Source organism: Dendrobates tinctorius, unplaced genomic scaffold (genome assembly GCF_039654945.1).
Source record: "Dendrobates tinctorius isolate UK_male_01 unplaced genomic scaffold, ASM3965494v1 ptg000120l, whole genome shotgun sequence".
Classification (NCBI taxonomy): Eukaryota; Metazoa; Chordata; class Amphibia; order Anura; family Dendrobatidae; genus Dendrobates; species Dendrobates tinctorius.
Genome location: NW_027361788.1, coordinates 393,727 through 415,159, shown reverse-complemented (window position 1 = coordinate 415,159; position 21,433 = coordinate 393,727). Strand labels below are relative to the sequence as shown.

General features: G+C 41.9%; 1 protein-coding gene across 4 annotated transcripts in view; it reads left to right on the top strand.

Annotated features, from left to right (window-relative positions):
- STRBP (spermatid perinuclear RNA binding protein) overlaps nucleotides 1-20,641 on the top strand; it is a 184,664-nt gene extending 164,023 nt beyond the window's left edge. For all 4 annotated transcript variants that reach the window (XM_073590689.1, XM_073590692.1, XM_073590690.1 and 1 more), the window contains 3 exons: nucleotides 9,209-9,332; nucleotides 15,933-15,977; nucleotides 20,153-20,641. In XM_073590689.1, the coding sequence (XP_073446790.1) occupies nucleotides 9,209-9,332; nucleotides 15,933-15,977; nucleotides 20,153-20,229 (246 nt within the window). In that variant the 3' untranslated portion in view covers nucleotides 20,230-20,641. The remainder of the gene's footprint in view (nucleotides 1-9,208; nucleotides 9,333-15,932; nucleotides 15,978-20,152) is intronic.
- The last annotated feature ends 792 nt before the right edge of the window (nucleotides 20,642-21,433 follow it).

Below are 21,433 nucleotides of genomic sequence, written 5' to 3'. Positions count from 1 at the left end.
CCTGTACGAGGCAGATGAAATATCGGGTTTCCCATGAGATGGGTGTGTAAAAATTGGATTGCATACGCATGGTCCAAGTGCCGAGTGATGATTTTTTTCTCTCACACCCATTGACTTGCATGGGCAAGTCTAGTCCGATATATGACGATAATCGCAGCATACTGCGATTTTTTTTCTCAGTCCGAACAGCGCGGATGAGCCGGGAATCATAACATTAGGCAGAGTGCAATCCAATTTTTCATCGGCTTACACTCGTCTGTTATAAACGCTAATGAGTATAAGCCTTTACTGTTTGTTTGGTGCAGCCTACATTTGTCAGACCACGGGCAGCGCAATGACATGACCCCACAAGTCGTATACAATTGATATGATTTAATGTTAAAGGTGCATGTGTTATTGCTAGAAATGATAATTTTGGTTGTTGTGACACATTTACAAACGTGACCACATTGGTGGGTGATTACATTGCTAGACACCTGCTTAATGCAGCCAGGTATGTTCATTGCTATTAATTAGACTGGGGGAAAGAATTGAGCCATGTGAGGGGCCCTTTCTGGCTACAAAATTGGTAGATTCAGTTTAATGATGTTGGTGACTTGTTTGTATTCTCAAATTATATTCAGTGCAAAAAAGTTAATCTGCTTATTGACTGTGTGATATCTGTCTTTTTAGTATTTAATAAGAGTTTCTAGGATCTTTTGCCTGCTATGGTTGTAGCCTGTTTTATGGTCCAATTTAGGTATCCTCTTTTCTTAAGTCTTTGACGTGTACAGTGGGAAAATAAGTATTTGATACTCTGCCGATTTTGCAAGTTTTCCCACCTACAAAGAATGCCTGTGTGAGACAGAATCTAAGAATAAAAAACAGAAAATCGCATTATGATTTTTACATAATTAATTTGCATTAAATAAGTATTTGATACAATAGAGAAACAAATTAATATTTGGTACAGAAACATTTGTTTGCAATTACAGAGGTCAGATGTTTCCTGTAGTTCGTGACCAAGTTTGCACACACTGTAGCAGGGATTTTGGCCCACTCCTCCATACAGATCTTTCAGGTTTCTGGGCTACATTGAGTTTTAGCTCCCTCCTAAGATTTTCTATTGGGTTCAGGTCTGGAGAATGGCTAGGCCACTCCAGGACTTTAAAATGCTTCTTACGGAGCCACTCTTTAGTTGCCCTGGTTATATGTTGTGGGTCATTGTCATGCTGGAAGACCAAGCCACGAACCATGTTCTTACTGATGGAAGGAGGTTATTGTCCAAAATGTAGCGATAAATGACCCCATCCATCCTCCCTTCAATACAGTGAAGTTGTCCTGTCCTCTTTGGAGAAAAGCACACCCAAAGTATGATGTTTCCCCCACCATGCTTCACGGTTGGAACGGTGTTCTTGGGCTTGTACTTATCCTTCTTCCTCCAAACACGGCGAGTGGAGTGGATATCAAAAAGTTCTATTTTAGCCTCATCTGACCACATGGCCTTCTTCCATGCCTCCTCTGGATCATCCAGATGGTCATTAGTGAACTTCAAATGGGCCTGGACATGTGCTGGCCTGAACACGGGGTCCTTGCGTGCCCTGCAGGATTATAATACATGACAGCCTAGTGTGTTACTAATGGTAATGTTTGAGACTGTGGTCCCAGCTCTCTTCAGGTCATTGACCAGGTTCTCCCGTGTAATTCAGGGCTGATTCATGAGCTTTCTCAGACTCATCCTTACTCCACGAGGTGAGGTCTTGCATGGAACCCCAGACCGAAAAGATTGTCATCTTGTGTTTCTTCCATTCTTTAATAAATGTGTCAACAGTTGTTGTTTTCTCACCAAGCTGCTTGTCATATTGTCCTGTAGCCCATTCTTGTGCAGGTCTACAATTTTGTCCCTGGTGTCCTTAGGCCTGTTTCACACATCCGTATTTTACCATCAGTCAAAATCCGCCGTTTTGCAAAAAAAAAAAACAGATCCGCCATTTTGCTTGGCAGATCCGTTTTTTTCCCCATTGAGTTGTATTACCGGCAGATCTTTACGGATGGCCATCCGTTGGATCCGTTTTTTTGCAGATCCGCCAAAATTTTTGCGTCCGCAGACATGCCTGGACGGACAATGCAACGTTTTTCGGGCGGCCGGATCCGCAATTTACATTGCGCATGTCCGGAGGATTTGCCTCGGCCGCAAATTTAACCCTAAACCCTGTTCTGGCGGCTGAAAAAAATTCTCTCTCTCCCTCTCCTCCCCAGACAGCGGTTCCTTTAAAATTCTTCCTTCGACGGATCCGTTAAAACAACGGTCCGGTGCCAAACGTTGTGCTCAGTACAGGAACGGATCTGTTGTCCACCATTTTAGCGGATTTTAACTGACTAAAAAAAACTGATGTGTGAAACAGGCCTTAGACAGCTGTTTGGTCTTGGCCATGGTGAAAAGTTTGGAGTGTGATTGATTGACCTCGTTAATTGTATAAAAGACACCTTGCCACACACTCAAACAGGTGCAATTAATACAGATGAGTGCAGACCATGAGGCTTCTTAAAGAAAAACTAATTGGTCTGTGAGATACAGAATTCTTGCTGGTTGGCAGGTGATCAAATACTTATTTCATGCAATAATATTTAAAAATCATACAATGTGATTTTCTGTTTTTTATTTTAAGATTGTCTCTCACAGGTGAAGTGTACCTACAATAAAAATTACAGACCTCTTCATTTTTTGTAGGTGGGAAAACTTGCAAAATCGGCAGCGTATCAAACACTTATTTTCCCCACTTTATCTGCAGCATGTTTGTTGTGTTGGTTAGTGTTAGAGCAGGCTCCACAACACAGGAATGGATTTAAAGGCATCATGTAGTGGCAGAGACCCCGATTCCAGTGATTTTTCACTTACTGGGCTGCTTGGTGCAGTTTTGCTAGAATCCCTGTTTTGACTACTAGCAGTTCTCAGAATGTTGAGCTGTGTATAACCCTGCCCACACCACTGATAGGCCGATTCCTGTATACACTGTGCATTGTCAGCAAGCTGCCAATAAGTGGTAGGTGTGGAGTTACACAGATTAGCCTGACTAGCCTGAATGGGACATGTAGTCTTGCAGTGATAATCTGCTACTGATAAAACCAGGGCAGTGGAGTCCTCAATTTCCCTTCCACGGACTCAGACTCCAACATATATTGCTTATATTTAAGTGAAAAATTTATTGTAGTACAATGTGAACATCAGACATTTAATCATTTTTATGATACAATAATCAAGACATTTAGATATATATTATGTTCTATTTATTGGAATACAACTTTAAAACACAAAAAACTGTAATAAATTGTAAATATGTAATACACTATGTAATATCGATTACATATACAGTGCCTACAAGTAGTATTCAACCCCCCTGCAGATTTAGCAGGTTTACACATTCGGAATTAACTTGGCATTGTGACATTTGGACTGTAGATCAGCCTGGAAGTGTGAAATGCACTGCAGCAAAAAAGAATGTTATTTCTTTGTTTAATTTTTTTTTAAATTGTGAAAAGTTTATTCAGAGGGTCATTTATTATTCAACCCCTCAAACCACCAGAATTCTGTTTGGTTCCCCTAAAGTATTAAGAAGTATTTCAGGCACAAAGAACAATGAGCTTCACATGTTTGGATTAATTATCTCTTTTTCCAGCCTTTTCTGACTATTTAAGACCCTCCCCAAACTTGTGAACAGCACTCATACATGGGTCAACATGGGAAAGACAAAGGAGCATTCCAAGGCCATCAGAGACAAGATCGTGGAGGGTCACAAGGCTGGCAAGGGGTACAAAACCCTTTCCAAGGAGTTGGGCCTACCTGTCTCCACTGTTGGGAGCATCATCCGGAAGTGGAAGGCTTATGGAACTACTGTTAGCCTTCCACGGCCTGGACAGCCTTTGAAAGTTTCCTCCCGTGCCGAGGCCAGGCTTGTCCGAAGAGTCAAGGCTAACCCAAGGACAACAAGGAAGGAGCTCCGGGAAGATCTCATGGCAGTGGGGACATTGGTTTCAGTCAATACCATAAGTAACGTACTCCACCGCAATGGTCTCCGTTCCAGACGAGCCCGTAAGGTACCTTTACTTTCAAAGCGTCATGTCAAGGCTCGTCTACAGTTTGCTCATGATCACTTGGAGGACTCTGAGACAGACTGGTTCAAGGTTCTCTGGTCTGATGAGACCAAGATCGAGATCTTTGATGCCAACCACACGTGACGTTTGGAGACTGGATGGCACTGCATACGACCCCAAGAATACCATCCCTACAGTCAAGCATGGTGGTGGCAGCATCATGCTGTGGGGCTGTTTCTCAGCCAAGGGGCCTGGCCATCTGGTCCGCATCCATGGGAAGATGGATAGCACGGCCTACCTGGAGATTTTGGCCAAGAACCTCCGCTCCTCCATCAAGGATCTTAAGATGGGTCGTCATTTCATCTTCCAACAAGACAACGACCCAAAGCACACAGCCAAGAAAACCAAGGCCTGGTTCAAGAGGGAAAAAATCAAGGTGTTGGAGTGGCCTAGTCAGTCCCCTGACCTTAACCCAATTGAAAACTTGTGGAAGGAGCTCAAGATTAAAGTCCACATGAGACACCCAAAGAACCTAGATAACTTGGAGAAGATCTGCATGGAGGAGTGGGCCAAGATAACTCCAGAGACCTGTGCCGGCCTGATCAGGTCTTATAAAAGACGATTATTAGCTGTAATTGCAAACAAGGGTTATTCCACAAAATATTAAACCTAGGGGTTGAATAATAATTGACCCACACTTTTATGTTTAAAATTTATTAAAATTTAACTGAGCAACATAACTTTTTGGTTTGTAAGATTTATGCATCTGTTAATAAATCCTGCTCTTGTGTGAAGTTTGAAGGCTCTAACTTATTTGCATCTTATCAAACCTGCTAAATCTGCAGGGGGTTGAATACTACTTGTAGGCACTGTATATACAGTATATATATAAACACTATGTAATAAACTATGTAAGTGGCAAAAAAAACGTTTTCAACAAAAACATACTAAATAACATGTGTGCAGTCTATGAATTTGTTCTAAGAAATAGAATTGCCTCCATCAGATCCTCCTTCATAGATGACCTAAAATCTGACCTAATAATTTTAAGGCCAGAGAACAACCTCTCTACAGTAACTTGGGTTGGAGGCAAAGCCGTAACCACATGGGCAACATCTCTAACAATTTCCAAGTGTAAAGGAATTGCCTCATGCACAGTCAGTTTTGATGAACGGTTGAATTTTTCTTTGAGAGCAAGTGAAACATTTTGCTGAAATATGGTCAATCTGATTGCTATAGGAGACAGAGTGAAATCTTTTTTTTTGCAGCAACGCTTTGCCTGCTCCATGTCATCCAAATACTTGTCAAAGTCAAACTCCTCATCTGATGAGGATGAAGATATGGCAGCAGTAGCACTGTCAGGACCCGAGTCCTCTTGCGCCTGGCAGTCCTCCTGTAGGCCACTCATCCTAACTGCTACCTCAGTCAGAGCTTCTTTTCCTTTAGTAAGCTGTTGATCATCAAGCAATATACGATGACTTGGGTCCACATAAACAGCTGCCAGAAAAATTTTATTTTCCAATAGCTGTGCCTCTCTCCATTTCATTGAAGCAGAAATGCCATCTGTGATTAAATCTCCTCTTTGGGACAGGCAAAATAGCAAGTTCTTCCACTCCCTTATGAAAATGCCAGGAGTTAAATCCTCAGCTTGTAGTCACAGTAAATAGGTGATTAAGCAATTCCTTCAATTCAGCCACCTGTGTCCATTGACCTTCATTTAGGGTTACCTGAGGGTTCGCCATATTTATAAGAAACGGTTTTAGCCAGGATCAAAACTAGGGGGGGGGGGGGCAGGCAGGACCTCATACTGTTCCGCAGAATCTCACACTGCACACCTCAGCTGCTGCAGAACCTTATACTGCACACCCCTACACTTGAAAATAAAGCCTGCACCTTAAGATGTGGTGAATGCAGTCTATTTATTCCAACTATCAATTGATGTTGATGTGTTACTGAAGACGAGAAATGCCTGTCCTGGGCGTCCTTTTGGGCAGCTATGAGGTGTACCTGACTGGTGCTAAAAAAAAAAAAAAAAAATGGAGTGTTAGTCTGTGTGCTACCCGGCTTTCATTCTTTTTGGTACAGATAAGATATGGATAGACCGATATGGATGGATAGAGCAGATTTCTAATCTGCTTTTGCTATTGAAAACATTATCTATGAGCTCAAAAACCTTTCAGGTGATGCGGTTTTTTAAAAAGCTGATCTGCTTTTGCAACTGAAAAACATCCTAAAAAAACGCAGCAAAAACGCTGTGTGTGAATGTAGCCTTAGATCAGGCATAGAACAGTCATTTATAGGACATTTCATAATTTTCCCAAATTCCTATGAAAAAATATTCAGCACATTCTGCATTGAATTACTGTACCCAATTTATTATACAGTGGGGAAAAAAAGTATTTAGTCAGTCAGCAATAGTGCAAGTTCCACCACTTAAAAAGATGAGAGGCGTCTGTAATTTACATCATAGGTAGACCTCAACTATGGGAGACAAACTGAGAAAAAAAAATCCAGAAAATCACATTGTCTGTTTTTTTTTCATTTTATTTGCATATTATGGTGGAAAATAAGTATTTGGTCAGAAACAAAATTTCATCTCAATACTTTGTGATATATCCTTTGTTGGCAATGACAGAGGTCAAACGTTTTCTGTAAGTCTTCACAAGGTTGCCACACACTGTTGTTGGTATGTTGGCCCATTCCTCCATGCAGATCTCCTCTAGAGCAGTGATGTTTTTGGCTTTTCGCTTGGCAACACGGACTTTCAACTCCCTCCAAAGGTTTTCTATAGGGTTGAGATCTGGAGACTGGCTAGGCCACTCCAGGACCTTGAAATGCTTCTTACGAAGCCACTCCTTCGTTGCCCTGGCGGTGTGCTTTGGATCATTGTCATGTTGAAAGACCCAGCCACGTTTCATCTTCAATGCCCTTGCTGATGGAAGGAGGTTTGCACTCAAAATCTCACGATACATGGCCCCATTCATTCTTTCATGTACCCGGATCAGTCGTCCTGGCCCCTTTGCAGAGAAACAGCCCCAAAGCATGATGTTTCCACCACCATGCTTTACAGTAGGTATGGTGTTTGATGGATGCAACTCAGTATTCTTTTTCCTCCAAACACGACAAGTTGTGTTTCTACCAAACAGTTCCAGTTTTGTTTCATCAGACCATAGGACATTCTCCCAAAACTCCTCTGGATCATCCAAATGCTCTCTAGCAAACTTCAGACGGGCCCGGACATGTACAGGCTTAAGCAGTGGGACACGTCTGGCACTGCAGGATCTGAGTCCATGGTGGCGTAGTGTGTTACTTATGGTAGGCCTTGTTACATTGGTCCCAGCTCTCTGCAGTTCATTCACTAGGTCCCCCCGCGTGGTTCTGGGATTTTTGCTCACCGTTCTTGTGATCATTCTGACCCCACGGGGTGGGATTTTGAGTGGAGCACCAGATCGAGGGAGATTATCAGTGGTCTTGTATGTCTTCCATTTTCTAATTATTGCTCCCACAGCTGATTTCTTCACTCCAAGCTGGTTGGCTATTGCAGATTCAGTCTTCCCAGCCTGGTGCAGGGCTACAATTTTGTTTCTGGTGTCCTTTGACAGCTCTTTGGTCTTCACCATAGTGGAGTTTGGAGTCAGACTGTTTGAGGGTGTGCACAGGTGTCTTTTTATACTGATAACAGGTTTAAACAGGTGCCATTACTACAGGTAATGAGTGGAGGAAAGAGGAGACTCTTAAAGAAGAAGTTACAGGTCTGTGAGAGCCAGAAATCTTGATTGCTTGTTTCTGACCAAATACTTATTTTCCACCATAATATGCAAATAAAATGAAAAAAAAACAGACAATGTGATTTTCTGGATTTTTTTTTCTCAGTTTGTCTCCCATAGTTGAGGTCTACCTATGATGTAAATTACAGACGCCTCTCATCTTTTTAAGTGGTGGAACTTGCACTATTGCTGACTGACTAAATACTTTTTTTCCCCACTGTATATTTTAGGAGTCGGACCATTTTATACCGACTCCAATAAAATGAGCTCCACAGCCCTGGATAAAACACTGATTGTATTGAAACTACAGCAAACTACTGAGCAAATGATATCACTTAAATCAGGCTCTCTGCTCCTACATTATCCTGCTTTCAGATTGTGTAGCAAAAACCTGCTGACAGATACCATTAAAGGGAATGTGGTGGATGGTAGCTCGAAGCAATGTGATGGCTGCTGTTTCTTTTCTATACATAATATCCAAAAATGTTATGGGATTTGATTGAACATTGCTTGTAAATGGAAGATTACAATTATTTTGAAATAGGAGATAAATATTGGAATGGACAATACATCACGCGCCCAAAATCAAAATGTCATCTATGTATCAGCCATACCAGCAAATATGAAAAGCAAAAGAATTGTTATAAAGAGAAAAACATATCCTCCCGCTAACATAAATACAGATTAGCCAAAGTGGGGGAGACTTTTGCCCCTATTAATGCTTCCCAAATCTGTAAGTAAAAATCCCTGTCAAACAAGCAGTAATTGTGCATCAAACAATGTTCTCCAACAGTAATTCTGGAGTGTAATCGTGATTCTCCTGCTATTTCTTTGCCTGCAGGATCTTTATAAAGCAGCACATTAAGGAGCCGACCATTCGTGCTGTGGTGTGTAAATGAGGCCAGAACGGGCCGATGCTTCCCGAGTGTTACACGGGGGCTTTTATAGAGCACGGATACATTGCATTAATTATGTAGTTAACTGTTCATTTTCATTATAAAGACAGTGCGGAGATTAATTGAGCCACTTTATCTTTCCCTGCGCGCTCTGCTTCCATTTGGATGTAGAAGTTAATGTGTTGCGGGAGTTCATTTCACTGGTGTACGACTTGTCCCCAGACTGAACAGGAAGCAGCAAAGTAAAGCTCTGCGCTCTCCCTGTGCAGCTGTTAAGTAGACCGGTAGGAACTGTGGGTTATTTCTATTTCTGCATTAGTCTAGGAAGCGCCGAACTCTGCACACATCTGTTTTCTGAGCATTTCACCAGGAATAATACATGGATGTAAAATGATTTCACAGACCGGGCCTCCATCGTGAGCCGCAGTCCGCGCTGCTCTTTCTGCAATTAATGATTTCACTTTTTCCCCCCAGACAAAAGGAGTGGTCAGCACAGCAGTATCTGCGGCCGTGCAGGCAGCCCGGGGACGTGGACGAGTGGCATTGACACGGGGAACTTTTGTGGGCGCTGCAGCTGCTCCTGGCTACATTACTCCAGGTATACATTGTAGCAGGCGGTCTATTTAAAAAGGAGTCTTAATTGGCCATACACATCAAATTAAGCCACTTGGGACAGATGCAATTAATTATTGAATTTGTATCAGAATGACCCAACCGGATCTCGCTGTGTTGTCAGAGAAAGCTAGGGTGGAGCATGTTGGATTTCATTATGCCCAATCATCTGGCTTTCTAACAATGTTGAACCACCAACAGATCATGTTCCCAGGATTTCATTCGTATTGCATAGATGATGGCATTATGTCCTACAATACTGAGGAAATCCTGGAAACATGATATTTCACTGCACCCTTGATCACCATTTTACACTTTATATATTGATTTAATATTAGTGAGAAAGTTAAACTCTGTAAATACATCATTTGTTCCTGCATTACAGTCAGTATTATACAGCAGGGCTGAACTGACAGTTCTACTGGTTGCCATTTGTCTACAGCATTGGCCTATAATCTTAGGTGTGTGTGTATATATATATATATATATATATAGAGTAGCTGAAGAGCCCTGCGCTGCCTAGGCGTAGTAACTAACTACGGTTAGTTATAACAAATTATGATGATTATATACATACTAGCTGAAGAGCCCGGCACTGCCCGGGCATAGTAACTGTGGATAGTTTTAACAAATTTTAATTATCCTCCATCCCATAGTCGAGTGCCCATATACCCATCATACATATCCTCCATCCCTTAGGCCTGTGCCTATATACCTATCATACATATCCACCATCCCATAGTCCTGTGCCCATATACCCAACATACCTATCCTCCATCCCATAGTCCCATGCCCATATACCCATCACACATCCTCCATCCCATAGTCCCATGCCCATATACCCATCATACATATTCGCCATCCCATAGTCGAGTGCCCATATACCCGTCATAAAAAAACACAAAAATTGAGCTTGGTTTGCGTTGATACACATGCAGCATATAAATGCATGTTGACATTGGCCATAAAACATAAAACCTGCAAAAGACAAAGTGAGCAAAAACCCTGCTGTAACTAAATAAATGGGGTCAGTACCAGAGCATTTGAAGGCAATGCCCTGACTTCCATACCGGGGATCCCTTTAATTCTGACCCCAGGCCTCTCAAAGGGATCCCCGGTATGGAAGTCAGGGCATTGCCTTCAAATGCTCTGGTACTGACCCCAGGCTCTCTTAAAGGGATCTCCTGTATGGAAGTTAGGGTAAATCCCTCAGCGCTCTGATTCTGAACCCAGGGTTCTATTAAAGGGATCATTGGTATGCAATACAAGTCAGGGCAAATCCACTCAGCGCTCTGGTTCTGATCCAAGTCCCCTCTTAAAGGGTTCCTCGGTACGGAAGTGAGGGAAAATCCACTCTGCGCTTTGGTACTGACCCCAGGCCTCTCTTAAAGCGCTGGATAGATTTGCCCTGACTTCCATACCGGAGATCCCTTTAAGAAAAGCCTGGGGTCAGTACCAAAGCGCTGGTTGGATTTGCTCTGACTTCCATACCAATGATCCCTTTAAGAGGGAAGATGTGCCTACGGGATGGAGGATATGTGATGGGGATATAGGCAAAGGAGGGGGGATTCATTTCTGTCATGTGATCTCTGCTCCTTTCAGGGAGGCAGACAATGGCTGGGAGCTTATGTTCCCAGGGATGCTATATTTCCCCCACCATGTCAGTGTCTGCTGAGGTGTTGTCAAGTGGGAAAACTGTTGGTCATAGCAACCAATCACAGCTCAGCTTCTTTTGAACAGCTCTGGTGAAATGAAAGATGCTTCGTGATTGTTGGTGATACACACACACACAGAGATGGAGGATATGTATGACGGGTATATGGGCTCGTGGATATGTATGATGGGTATATGGGCATGGGACTATGGGATGGAGGATAGGTATGTTGGGTATATGGGCACGGGACTATGGGATGGAGGATGTGTGATGGGTATATGGGCACGGGACTATGGGATGGAGGATAGGTATGTTGGGTATATGAGCATATGGGCATGGGACTATGGGTGGAGGATGTGTGATGGGAATATGGGCACTCGACTATGGGATGGAGGATAGGTATGTTGGGTATATGGGCACGGGACTATGGGATGGAGAATATGTATGATGGGTATATGGGCATGGGACTACGGGATGGAGGATGCGTAATGGGTATATGGGCACTCGACTATGGAATGGAGGATAGGTATGTTGGGTATATGGGCACGGGCCTATGGGATGGAGGATAATTATAATTTGTTATAACTATCCACAGTTAGTTACTATGTCCCCGGGCAGCGCCGGGCTCTTCAGCTAGTATATATATGTGTGTGTGTGTGTGTGTGTGTGTGTGTGTGTGTGTGTGTGTGTGTGTATGTATATATATATATATATATATATATATATATATACACACACAGTCATATGTAAAAGTTTGGGCACCCCTATTAATGTTAACTTTTTTCTTTATAACAATTTTGTTTTTTGCAACAGGTATTTCAGTTTCATATATCTAATAACTGATGGACTCAGTTATATTTCTGGATTCAAATGAGGTTTATTGTACTAACAGAAAATGTGCAGTCTGCATTTAATCAAAATTTGGCTGGTGCAAAAGTATGGGCACCCTTATCATTTTCTTGATTTGAACACTCCTAACTACTTTTTACTGACTTCCTGAAGCACTAAATTGGTTTTGTAACCTCATTGAGCTTTGAGCTTCATAGCCAGGTGTATCAAATCATGAGAAAAGGTATTTAAGGTGGCCACTTGCAAGTAGTTCTCCTATTTGATTCTCCTATGAAGAGTGGCATCATGGGCTCCTCAAAACAACTCTCAAATGATCTGAAAACAAAGATTATTCAACATAGCTTTTCAGGGGAAGGATACAAAAAATTGTCTCAGAGATTTAACCAGTCAGTTTCCACTGTGTGGAACATAGTAAGGAAATGGAAGAACACAGGTACAGTTCTTGTTAAGGCCAGAAGTGGCAGGCCAAGAAAAATATCAGAAAGGCAGAGAAGAAGAATGGTGAGAACAGTCAAGGACAATCCACACACCACCTCCAAAGACCTGCAGCATCATCTTGCTGCAGATGGTGTCACTGTGCATCGGTCAACAATACAGCGCACTTTGCACAAGGAGAAGCTGTATGGGAGAGTGATGCGAAAGAAGCCGTTTCTGCAAGCACGCCACAAACAGAGTCGCCTGAGGTATGCCAAAGCACATTGGGACAAGCCAGTTACATTTTGGAAGAAGGTCCTGTGGACTGATGAAACAAAGATTGAGTTGTTTGGTCATACAAAAAGGCGTTATGCATGCGCTGTATTGTTGACCGATGCACAGTGACACCATCTGCAGCAAGATGATGCTGCAGGTCTTTGGAGGTGGTCTGTGGATTGTCCTTGACTGTTCTCACCATTCTTCTTCTCTGCCTTTCTGATATTTTTCTTGGCCTGCCACTTCTGGGCTTAACAAGAACTGTACCTGTGTTCTTCCATTTCCTTACTATGTTCCTCACAGTGGAAACTGACAGGTTAAATCTCTGACACAACTTTTTGTATCCTTCCCCTGAAAAGCTATGTTGAATAATCTTTGTTTTCAGATCATTTGAGAGTTGTTTTGAGGAGCCCATGATGCCACTCTTCATAGGAGAATCAAATAGGAGAACTACTTGCAAGTGGCCACCTTAAATACCTTTTCTCATGATTTGATACACCTGGCTATGAAGTTCAAAGCTCAATGAGGTTACAAAACCAATTTAGTGCTTCAGGAAGTCAGTAAAAAGTAGTTAGGAGTGTTCAAATCAAGAAAATGATAAGGGTACCCATACTTTTGCACCGGTCAAATTTTGTTTAAATGCAGATTGCACATTTTCTGTTAGTACAATAAACCTCATTTGAATCCAGAAATATAACTGAGTCCATCAGTTATTAGATATATGAAACTGAAATACCTGTTGCAAAAAACAAAATTGTTATAAAGAAAAAAGGTTAACATTAATAGGGGTGCCCAAACTTTTACATATGACTGTGTATGTATATATATATATATATATATATATATATATATATATATACACACACACACACACACACACACACACACACACACACACACACACAGTACAGACCAAATGTTTGGACACACCTTCTCATTCAAAGAGTTTTCTTTATTTTCATGACTATGAAAGTTGTAGATTCACTCTGAAGGCATCAGAACTATGAATTAACACATGTGGAATTACATAATTAACAACAAAGTGTGAAACAACTGAAAATATGTCTTATATTCTAGGTTCTTCAAAGTAGCCACCTTTTGCTTTGATTACTGCTTTGCACACTCTTAGCATTCTCTTGATGAGCTTCAAGAGGTAGTCACCAGAAATGGTTTTCACTTCACAGGTGTGCCCTGTCAGGTTTAATAAGTGGGATTTCTTGCCTTTTAAATGGGGTTCGGACCATCAGTTGTGTTGTGCAGAAGTCTGGTGGATACACAGCTGATAGTCCTACTGAATAGACTGTTAGAATTTGTATTATGGCAAGAAAAAAGCAACTAAGTAAAGAAAAACGAGTGGCCATCATTACTTAAGAAATGAAGGTCAGTCAGTCCGAAAAATTGGGGAAACTTTGAAAGTGTCCCCAAGTGCAGTTGCAAAAACCATCAAGTGCCACAAAGAAACTGGCTCACGTGAGGACCGCCCCAGGAAAGGAAGACCAAGAGTCACCTCTGCTGCGGAGGATAAGTTCATCCGAGTCACCAGCCTCAGAAATCACAGGTTAACAGCAGCTCAGATTAGAGACCAGGTCAATGCCACACAGAGTTCTAGCAGCAGACACAGCTCTACAACAACTGTTAAGAGGACACTTTGTGCAGCCGGCCTTCATGGTAAAATAGCTGCTAGGAAACCACTGCTAAGGACAGGCAACAAGCAGAAGAGACTTGTTTGGGCTAATGAACACAAGGAATGGACATTAGACCAGTGCAAATCTGTGCTTTTGTCTGATGAGTCCAAATTTGAGATCTTTGGTTCCAACCACCGTGTCTTTATGCGACGCAGAAAAGCTGAACGGATGGACTCTACATGCCTGGTTCCCACCGTGAAGCATGGAGGAGGAGGAGGTGTGATGGTGTGGGGGTGCTTTGCTGGTGACACTGTTGGGGATGTATTCAAAATTGAAGGCACACTGAACCAGCATGGCTACCACAGCATCTTGCAGCGGCATGCTATTCCATCCGGTTTGCGTTTAGTTGGACCATCGTTTATTTTTCAACAGGACAATGACCCCAAACACACCTCCAGGCTGTGTAAGGGCTATTTGACCAAGAAGGAGAGTGATGGGGTGCTACGCCAGATGACCTGGCCTCCACAGTCACAAGACCTGAACCCAATCGAGATGGTTTAGGGTGAGCTGGACCGCAGAGTGAAGGCAAAAGGGCCAACAAGTGCTAAGCATCTCTGGGAACTCCTTCAAGACTGTTGGAAGACCATTTCTGGTGACTACCTCTTGAAGCTCATCAAGAGAATGCCAAGAGTGTGCAAGGCAGTAATCAAAGCAAAAGGTGGCTACTTTGAAGGACCTAGAATATAAGACATATTTTCAGTTGTTTCACACTTTTTGTTAATTATATAATTCCACATGTGTTAATTCATAGTTTTGATGCCTTCAGAGTGAATCTACAATTTTCATAGTCATGAAAATAAAGAAAACACTTTGAATGAGAAGGTGTGTCCAAACTTTTGGTCTGTACTATATATATATATATATATATATATATATATATATATATATATATATATATATATATATATATATAGTACAGCCCTCGCCCGCACTGTACAGAGTAATACTTTTTAGGAACCCTCGTATCTCCACGCTGACACTTGCGACTTTATAACTGCAGCTCTGTACTATACTACTGGCTGTGACAGATCGGTACAGAATACATGATGCTGTGTATTTTTATATTTTGGGCCCCGAGTCATGAAGGCATTTTCTTCAGTTTTCTGGCATGAAACGCACTCAAAGGTTGTTCAAATATTTTGTAATTTGGTGTTTTTCTGCTAGTCACAGCCAAGATGAACAGGGCATGGTGAAGCTGGTCTTATTCATGAAGATTTACACCCTTTAGTAGTAAATATTTAGCCCAATATACAGTATAATCCAGTGCCTGACGGTGGTTGTAAGGTGCATCTGTTTCATCAAGCAGTGCGCACTGCTTTCTTAGACGCATCTTACATTATTCTGGCAAACAAAATGCCGGAATTAATGAATCGGGTCGTTAATGGGAGAGACGATTTGCAGGACTCCGCTCCATCGCCAGGTCAGTAATGTGTGTCTGCTGGACAGGAGACCCGTTAATGTCCTCTCCTGCTGGCGTTCCCCGCTCTTTTATTGATTAGCCAGACTGGTGCAGTTAGACATACACACAACATTGCACCAGCCCATCTCATCAACACAAGAGCCGGGGGGGCGAGGAGATTCACAAGGGTCTCGTGCAGCGATCACGGATTACTGACCTGGCTGATGGACCGTCTTGATGACTACTCTGCACTGATGTAACCCTATATACATAGAAAAGGATATTCAAGACTTTTTTTTGTCTTTTTAGGTTACGCAGCCCCCTATGGATACAGCGCTGCTGCACCTGCTTACGGTATGTACACGTATGTGCTGCGGCATCAGTTCTTCTCACATTTCAGCAATCCATGGTATAAGTTAAAGCAATAGATTCTAAATATGTACAATTTACCTGTCCAGTTGGTGCAAATCAATTCACAGGACTCAGTCTATCAGCTACGTCAGCAATCTGTGGTCACTGGCCAGAAGCCCTAAGAACTTCATCCTACCTCCTGGCATCCGCGACTCTTCTTGTGGTTAGCCGGCTATGTCACATGGACATCACGGCATAAATAGGATGTTTCCCCAGGCCGGCTAGTCACAAGAGAAGCCCGGGATGCTGTCAGGTAAGAACCGGCTCTCAGGGCTCCCGTCCAGCAGTCAGAGATTACTGTTGTGGCCGATGGACCAGGTTCTGCAAATCCATTTACACCAATCGATAACACAAATGAAATGTTCTGTTTTGTTCCTTCTGTGAGGACAGTGATGGGCTCTAGCTTCTTGGGTGTTCCTTTGCCTGCTGTCCTCACTTGTCTTGTACTCACCTCCATGAGATGCTTATGGGATTCATGAAGCACATTACTAATGTGGGGCTTACGCTAAATGGAGGGGACCATGGGGGGGATGAATGGACGGCTGTAGCATCCACTAATGTCCATATGTGGGGCACACTAGGTGGGTAAGAAGCGGAATTTGCTGAGGGGTACGGCCAAAGGAGTGCAGGTTTGGACACAACATCGAAGAAAGGCAAATCGTTCTGTACCATGGTCCTGTGTTATTAGGACATAGAACGGTTTGCTCCAGCAGTCCTGGTCCTCACATAAGGAACCAAAAAGAGATGAAAGAAAATTGACATTTTAATGGAGGCAAATTAAATTATTTTGCAAAGTTGTCACCAAAGGTCCTTACACTGTCTTAATCTCAGAATAGAAATGCTGGGGTCACCTAACAGAGAGGTCAATTGACACCATCTTCACCCCCCTAACACCGCCCTGACTATAACTAGGGCTTATTTTTGGAGTAGGGCTAACTCTAAAAATCTTGTAAAATCATGCTAAGCATCATTTTTGGGGTAGGTCTTATTTTGGGGAAACACGCCAGATACAGATCAGTGCAAGGAGAGAGAGCATGGGGGGGGGACGTTCTCTTAGTTCTCACTCAGACGTGCGTATAACATGACTGAGTGCTCTGTGATGGATTATTGGATAGCACTCTGCCCAATGTTATACTATGGGGCAGTTCAGATCTGCAATTATTTTCTCCTGCATGCTGCGATTGGCTCTAATAAATCAGATCAAGCACACCCAAGTCTATGGGTGCATGTGAACCATTGAAGTGTACACTGATGTCATCGGAGTGCAGTCCGATGTACGTGCACATACAATGGAGAAGATGGAGACGTTAAGTTCTCCCTCTTCTCACCTGTGATACAATTCTCTCAGCCTAGAGAATCGGATCACAGTAAGATGTCAGACAGAGCTTGATCAGAGTGTTATTAATACGATCAGCCCATTTCTCTGACTTGAGAGAATCGACGGCTGTGTGACCCCGACATTAGAAAGTGAATCTGCGGTTACCCACTCTCATAATCAACTTTCTGGGGCAATGAGATAAGGTTTAGTGATAATTTGCATCTCTTATCCATAGCACTTACTACTGGTAGAGCAGTCATTATACAGGTGATTACCGGTGCAAGCGGCAACAACTTCACATATAATACACTGAAAAGTAGAGGTTTATTTCAGCACAGAAGAACTAGAAATTGTGCTATTTGTATGGACTGTTACTCTGTAACGCCATGCGGTGTCCTCGCTTTTCAGCACTGGCTTCTCTGGTTAACACTCCACTTTTTGCATTTCTCTTGCTGTGTTGCATAAACACTTGTTTTTGCCATAGCCCAGCGGTGCCAGTACACACCGTGGGGAGACTGCACCCCCTCGGTTCTCCATTATTCCCATGTACAATAGCATAGAACAATAGCCACATGAAGAATGACATTTTGTATTTTCATGAGGCTGAGGCTTGGATGTACATGGAGCAGTTCTTGTACCTGCTGCCCAGTCAGTGTTGTGTTGTCACCAATTATTTTCTGGAATATCATAAAGAATGCACAGTGGGAGTGCAAGTCCGTCCTGCAGGATATTTATATATGGTTGTACACACAGGCAGTGGAATATCAAAAACTGATATGAAATGGCTCATGTAGAGTAGCAGTCTTCTCAAACAACCTCTAGGACCGCGTGCCCGCGATCAGTAATACTAGCGTTTTGGATACAGCATATTTACACTGGGTTATACACAGTACAAGCACAGTGGATGGGATTAATAGGAATCCCATGCCCATTGCACTTTTTTACGGTGCAGCATGTGAATTTCTCTTGCAGGAACGCTAAGTCTTTTGTGCAGAATTTCCCCATACACTTGCATCAGATGCTGAAAATTCACAGTGACAACGCATGTGATTTTTTTTAAGTGCATTTTGAGCAGGCATTTTTAGCCTGCATTAACCTAATAAATACATTTTAGAAAAAAAACGTGGGCCCCCTCTATTGTTGATAACCAGCCAAGGTACAGTAGACAGCTTGGGGCTGATATTATCAGGCTGGGAAGGTTCTTTGTTATTGAGCCTATCCCAGCCCGCAGCCTAGAATTGGCACATCATATTAGATACACCAATTCTGACTTTTCCCGGCTATTCCCAATTGCCACCGCACCAGGGCAATCAGGGTAATGGTATTAATGACAGCTGTGATTTGTCAACAAACACAGCTACCATTAAGCCCTGGGGTTAGTAATGGATATCCGAGACTCCCATTACTAACCCAGTAATTAAAAAAATTAAAAGCACACAAGAAAAAACACTATTTTAATTAAGACTCTCCAACACGATCCTTCAATTTATTGAAAAAAAAATCCCATGCAGGTCCGCAGTAATCCACTGAATCCGAAATAGTCCAGAAATGTAAACCTGGAAAACATAAAAAGACAGGCGCTCATTCACCTATTTATTAGCAAAAAAGCTTCCACAAAGCTCCGATGTAGTCCATGTTCTTGGCCTCCGGCGTCTGGACACAGATTTGGGAAACATTGACTACGTCGGAGATTTGTGGGAACATTTGGGGTAATTGGAGAATGAGGGAGTGTCTCTTGTTTTTATTTGTCTTTTTAGGTGTTTCAGGTATCCTTTTCTGGGCTACATCGTATTCACTGGATTACTTCGGACTTGCTTGGGGAATTTTATTAATTTTATAAACGATGAATAGTTTGGGGGAGTCTTTATTCAAATAAAGTATTTCTTTCTGTAGGTGTTTTTTTTCTCATTTTGTATTACTGGGTTAGAAATGGGGGTGTCTGATAATACCTCCTCATTACTAACACCAGGGCTTAATAACAGCTGTGATTTTTGACAATTCACAACTGTCATCAACCTCAACTACCATTACCCTGATTGCCACCGCATTCAGAAAGAGCTGAGAAACCGCCAAAATTGGTGCATCTAATGTGATGCTCAATTTCTGGGGTGGCTGATGGCTGGTATGTCTAGTCTGGAAAGTGTCCAATAACAAGGGACCTTCCCAGCCTCATATCATCAGCCCATAGCTGTCTGCTTTACCTTGCCTGGTTAGCAAAAAACAGGGCAGACCACATTTTATTTTTTTACTAGATTAATACTGTACGTATACAGTAAACTACACACGTAAAGCATCGATTATATATCTCACGAACATCTATCTATATTTTTGCACATCTAATCTAACATACCAAAGAGAGACAAAAGCGCAAGGAAAAACACAAGTAATCCAGCCTCTGATAAGGAAACTGCTGAAAACTCTTCCAAAAAGGACAGGAAATTACAGCCTAAAATAGCCCCAGTGGTCATTCTGATTTTTTTTCATACCTATTGTGATATTAAATGTGTTTTTTTTCTGGTTACACTTTCCTTTTAAATGTATTTTCAACTAAGTTCAATTACAAATTTTGCACCATTTGGCCCTTTACTTCCCTGCAAATTTGCTGGCTGCAGAATGAGTTAACTGAGACACAATCTGTGAGCTAAGCTCTGATGGGGAGCTTGCATCTCCTCTCTGATGATTTATGATTACCTAACATCAAAGTTGAACTAAAATCAGTTGGGAGGAAAAAGAGAAGAGTTACAAAGTCCTGGCTGTGGCGCTGTGAGGCCGGTGTACTTACTGTAATATTTCTTTTCAGGTATCCCCAAGAGGATGGTTCTATTACCAGTTATGAAGTTTCCAGCATATCCAGTTCCCCACTACTCCTTTTTTTAACACACACACATTGGACCAGACCGTGTCCAGAATGTCGGAGATGGAGCATATTTTCTTTGACGGTGGGATTTTTCTTTGTAAAGACCCTTTTTTTCCTACTTTTTTATTTTAACAAAAAAAGAAAAACAAACATAAAAAAAAGCAAAATTTAGTTCTTTAAAACTTGAAGAAAATTGTACTGTGAAATGTTACCTCATTTACAGATAACTTAACTCTTTTACTGCCAGTAGGCACAGCCATGTATAGAAAGTCTTATCTGGCCACAGAGGTAGGAAGCCTCCGGTCCTAGGGGAGATGTAGATGATGAAATACAGAACTTTTAAATGAAGAAAGAGACTGTAAAATTAATAAATACATTTGTGAAGGATGTATGATATTAAACTGATAACAAAATAAAATGTTTTGTCCTAAAGTTGTACAGAATCACCAGCTTTTTTATAAATATATTATGTTTTGTCGGCATGGAATAATTTAATAATTTATGTTGTTATATTTCAGTTTCTTCATGTACTTTTACAAATCAGGAAGGATATATCTATGATATCATATAGTGGATTTAAAGGGAATCTCTAGTAGGATCGACCCTCCTAAGCTGTATATATGGGCATGTAGGTCATTGGAAGCTGAATAAAATGATACCTTGGTATCTGCGATCTGATGTCTTATTCCCAAAAAATCCATGTTTTATCAATATGTAAATGAGCTGTTAGGATCTATGGACCGAACAAAGAACTCCCTGAGAAACTGCCTCCAGAGCTTATTTTAAATGATAGGGGGCATTACCAGTGTGAGACATGTAATGACTGGCAGTCTGCTCTCCTGATCTTCATGTCTCACAGTGGTAACGCCCCCTTTTCATTTATAATTTCTCGAGGCAGATCCTCAGGGAGATCTGTGTCCGGCTCAAAGATCTTAACAGCTCATTTACATATCAAGAAAAACGTAGATTGTGCTGGAATAAGACATCAGATCGCAGATATCAAGGTGTCATTTTATTAAGATAAGATAAGATAATCCTATAATCATCCCACCATGGGGAAATTCAGAGCATTACAGTAGCAAGGCAGGAACAAGTACAGATGCATAAAGGCATTACATTGACAGTAGGTAGGTACATATACGGGGAAAAAAAAATAAAAAATTCAGCTTCCTATGACCTACATGCCTATATAGACGGCTTAGGAGGGTTGATCCTACTGACAGA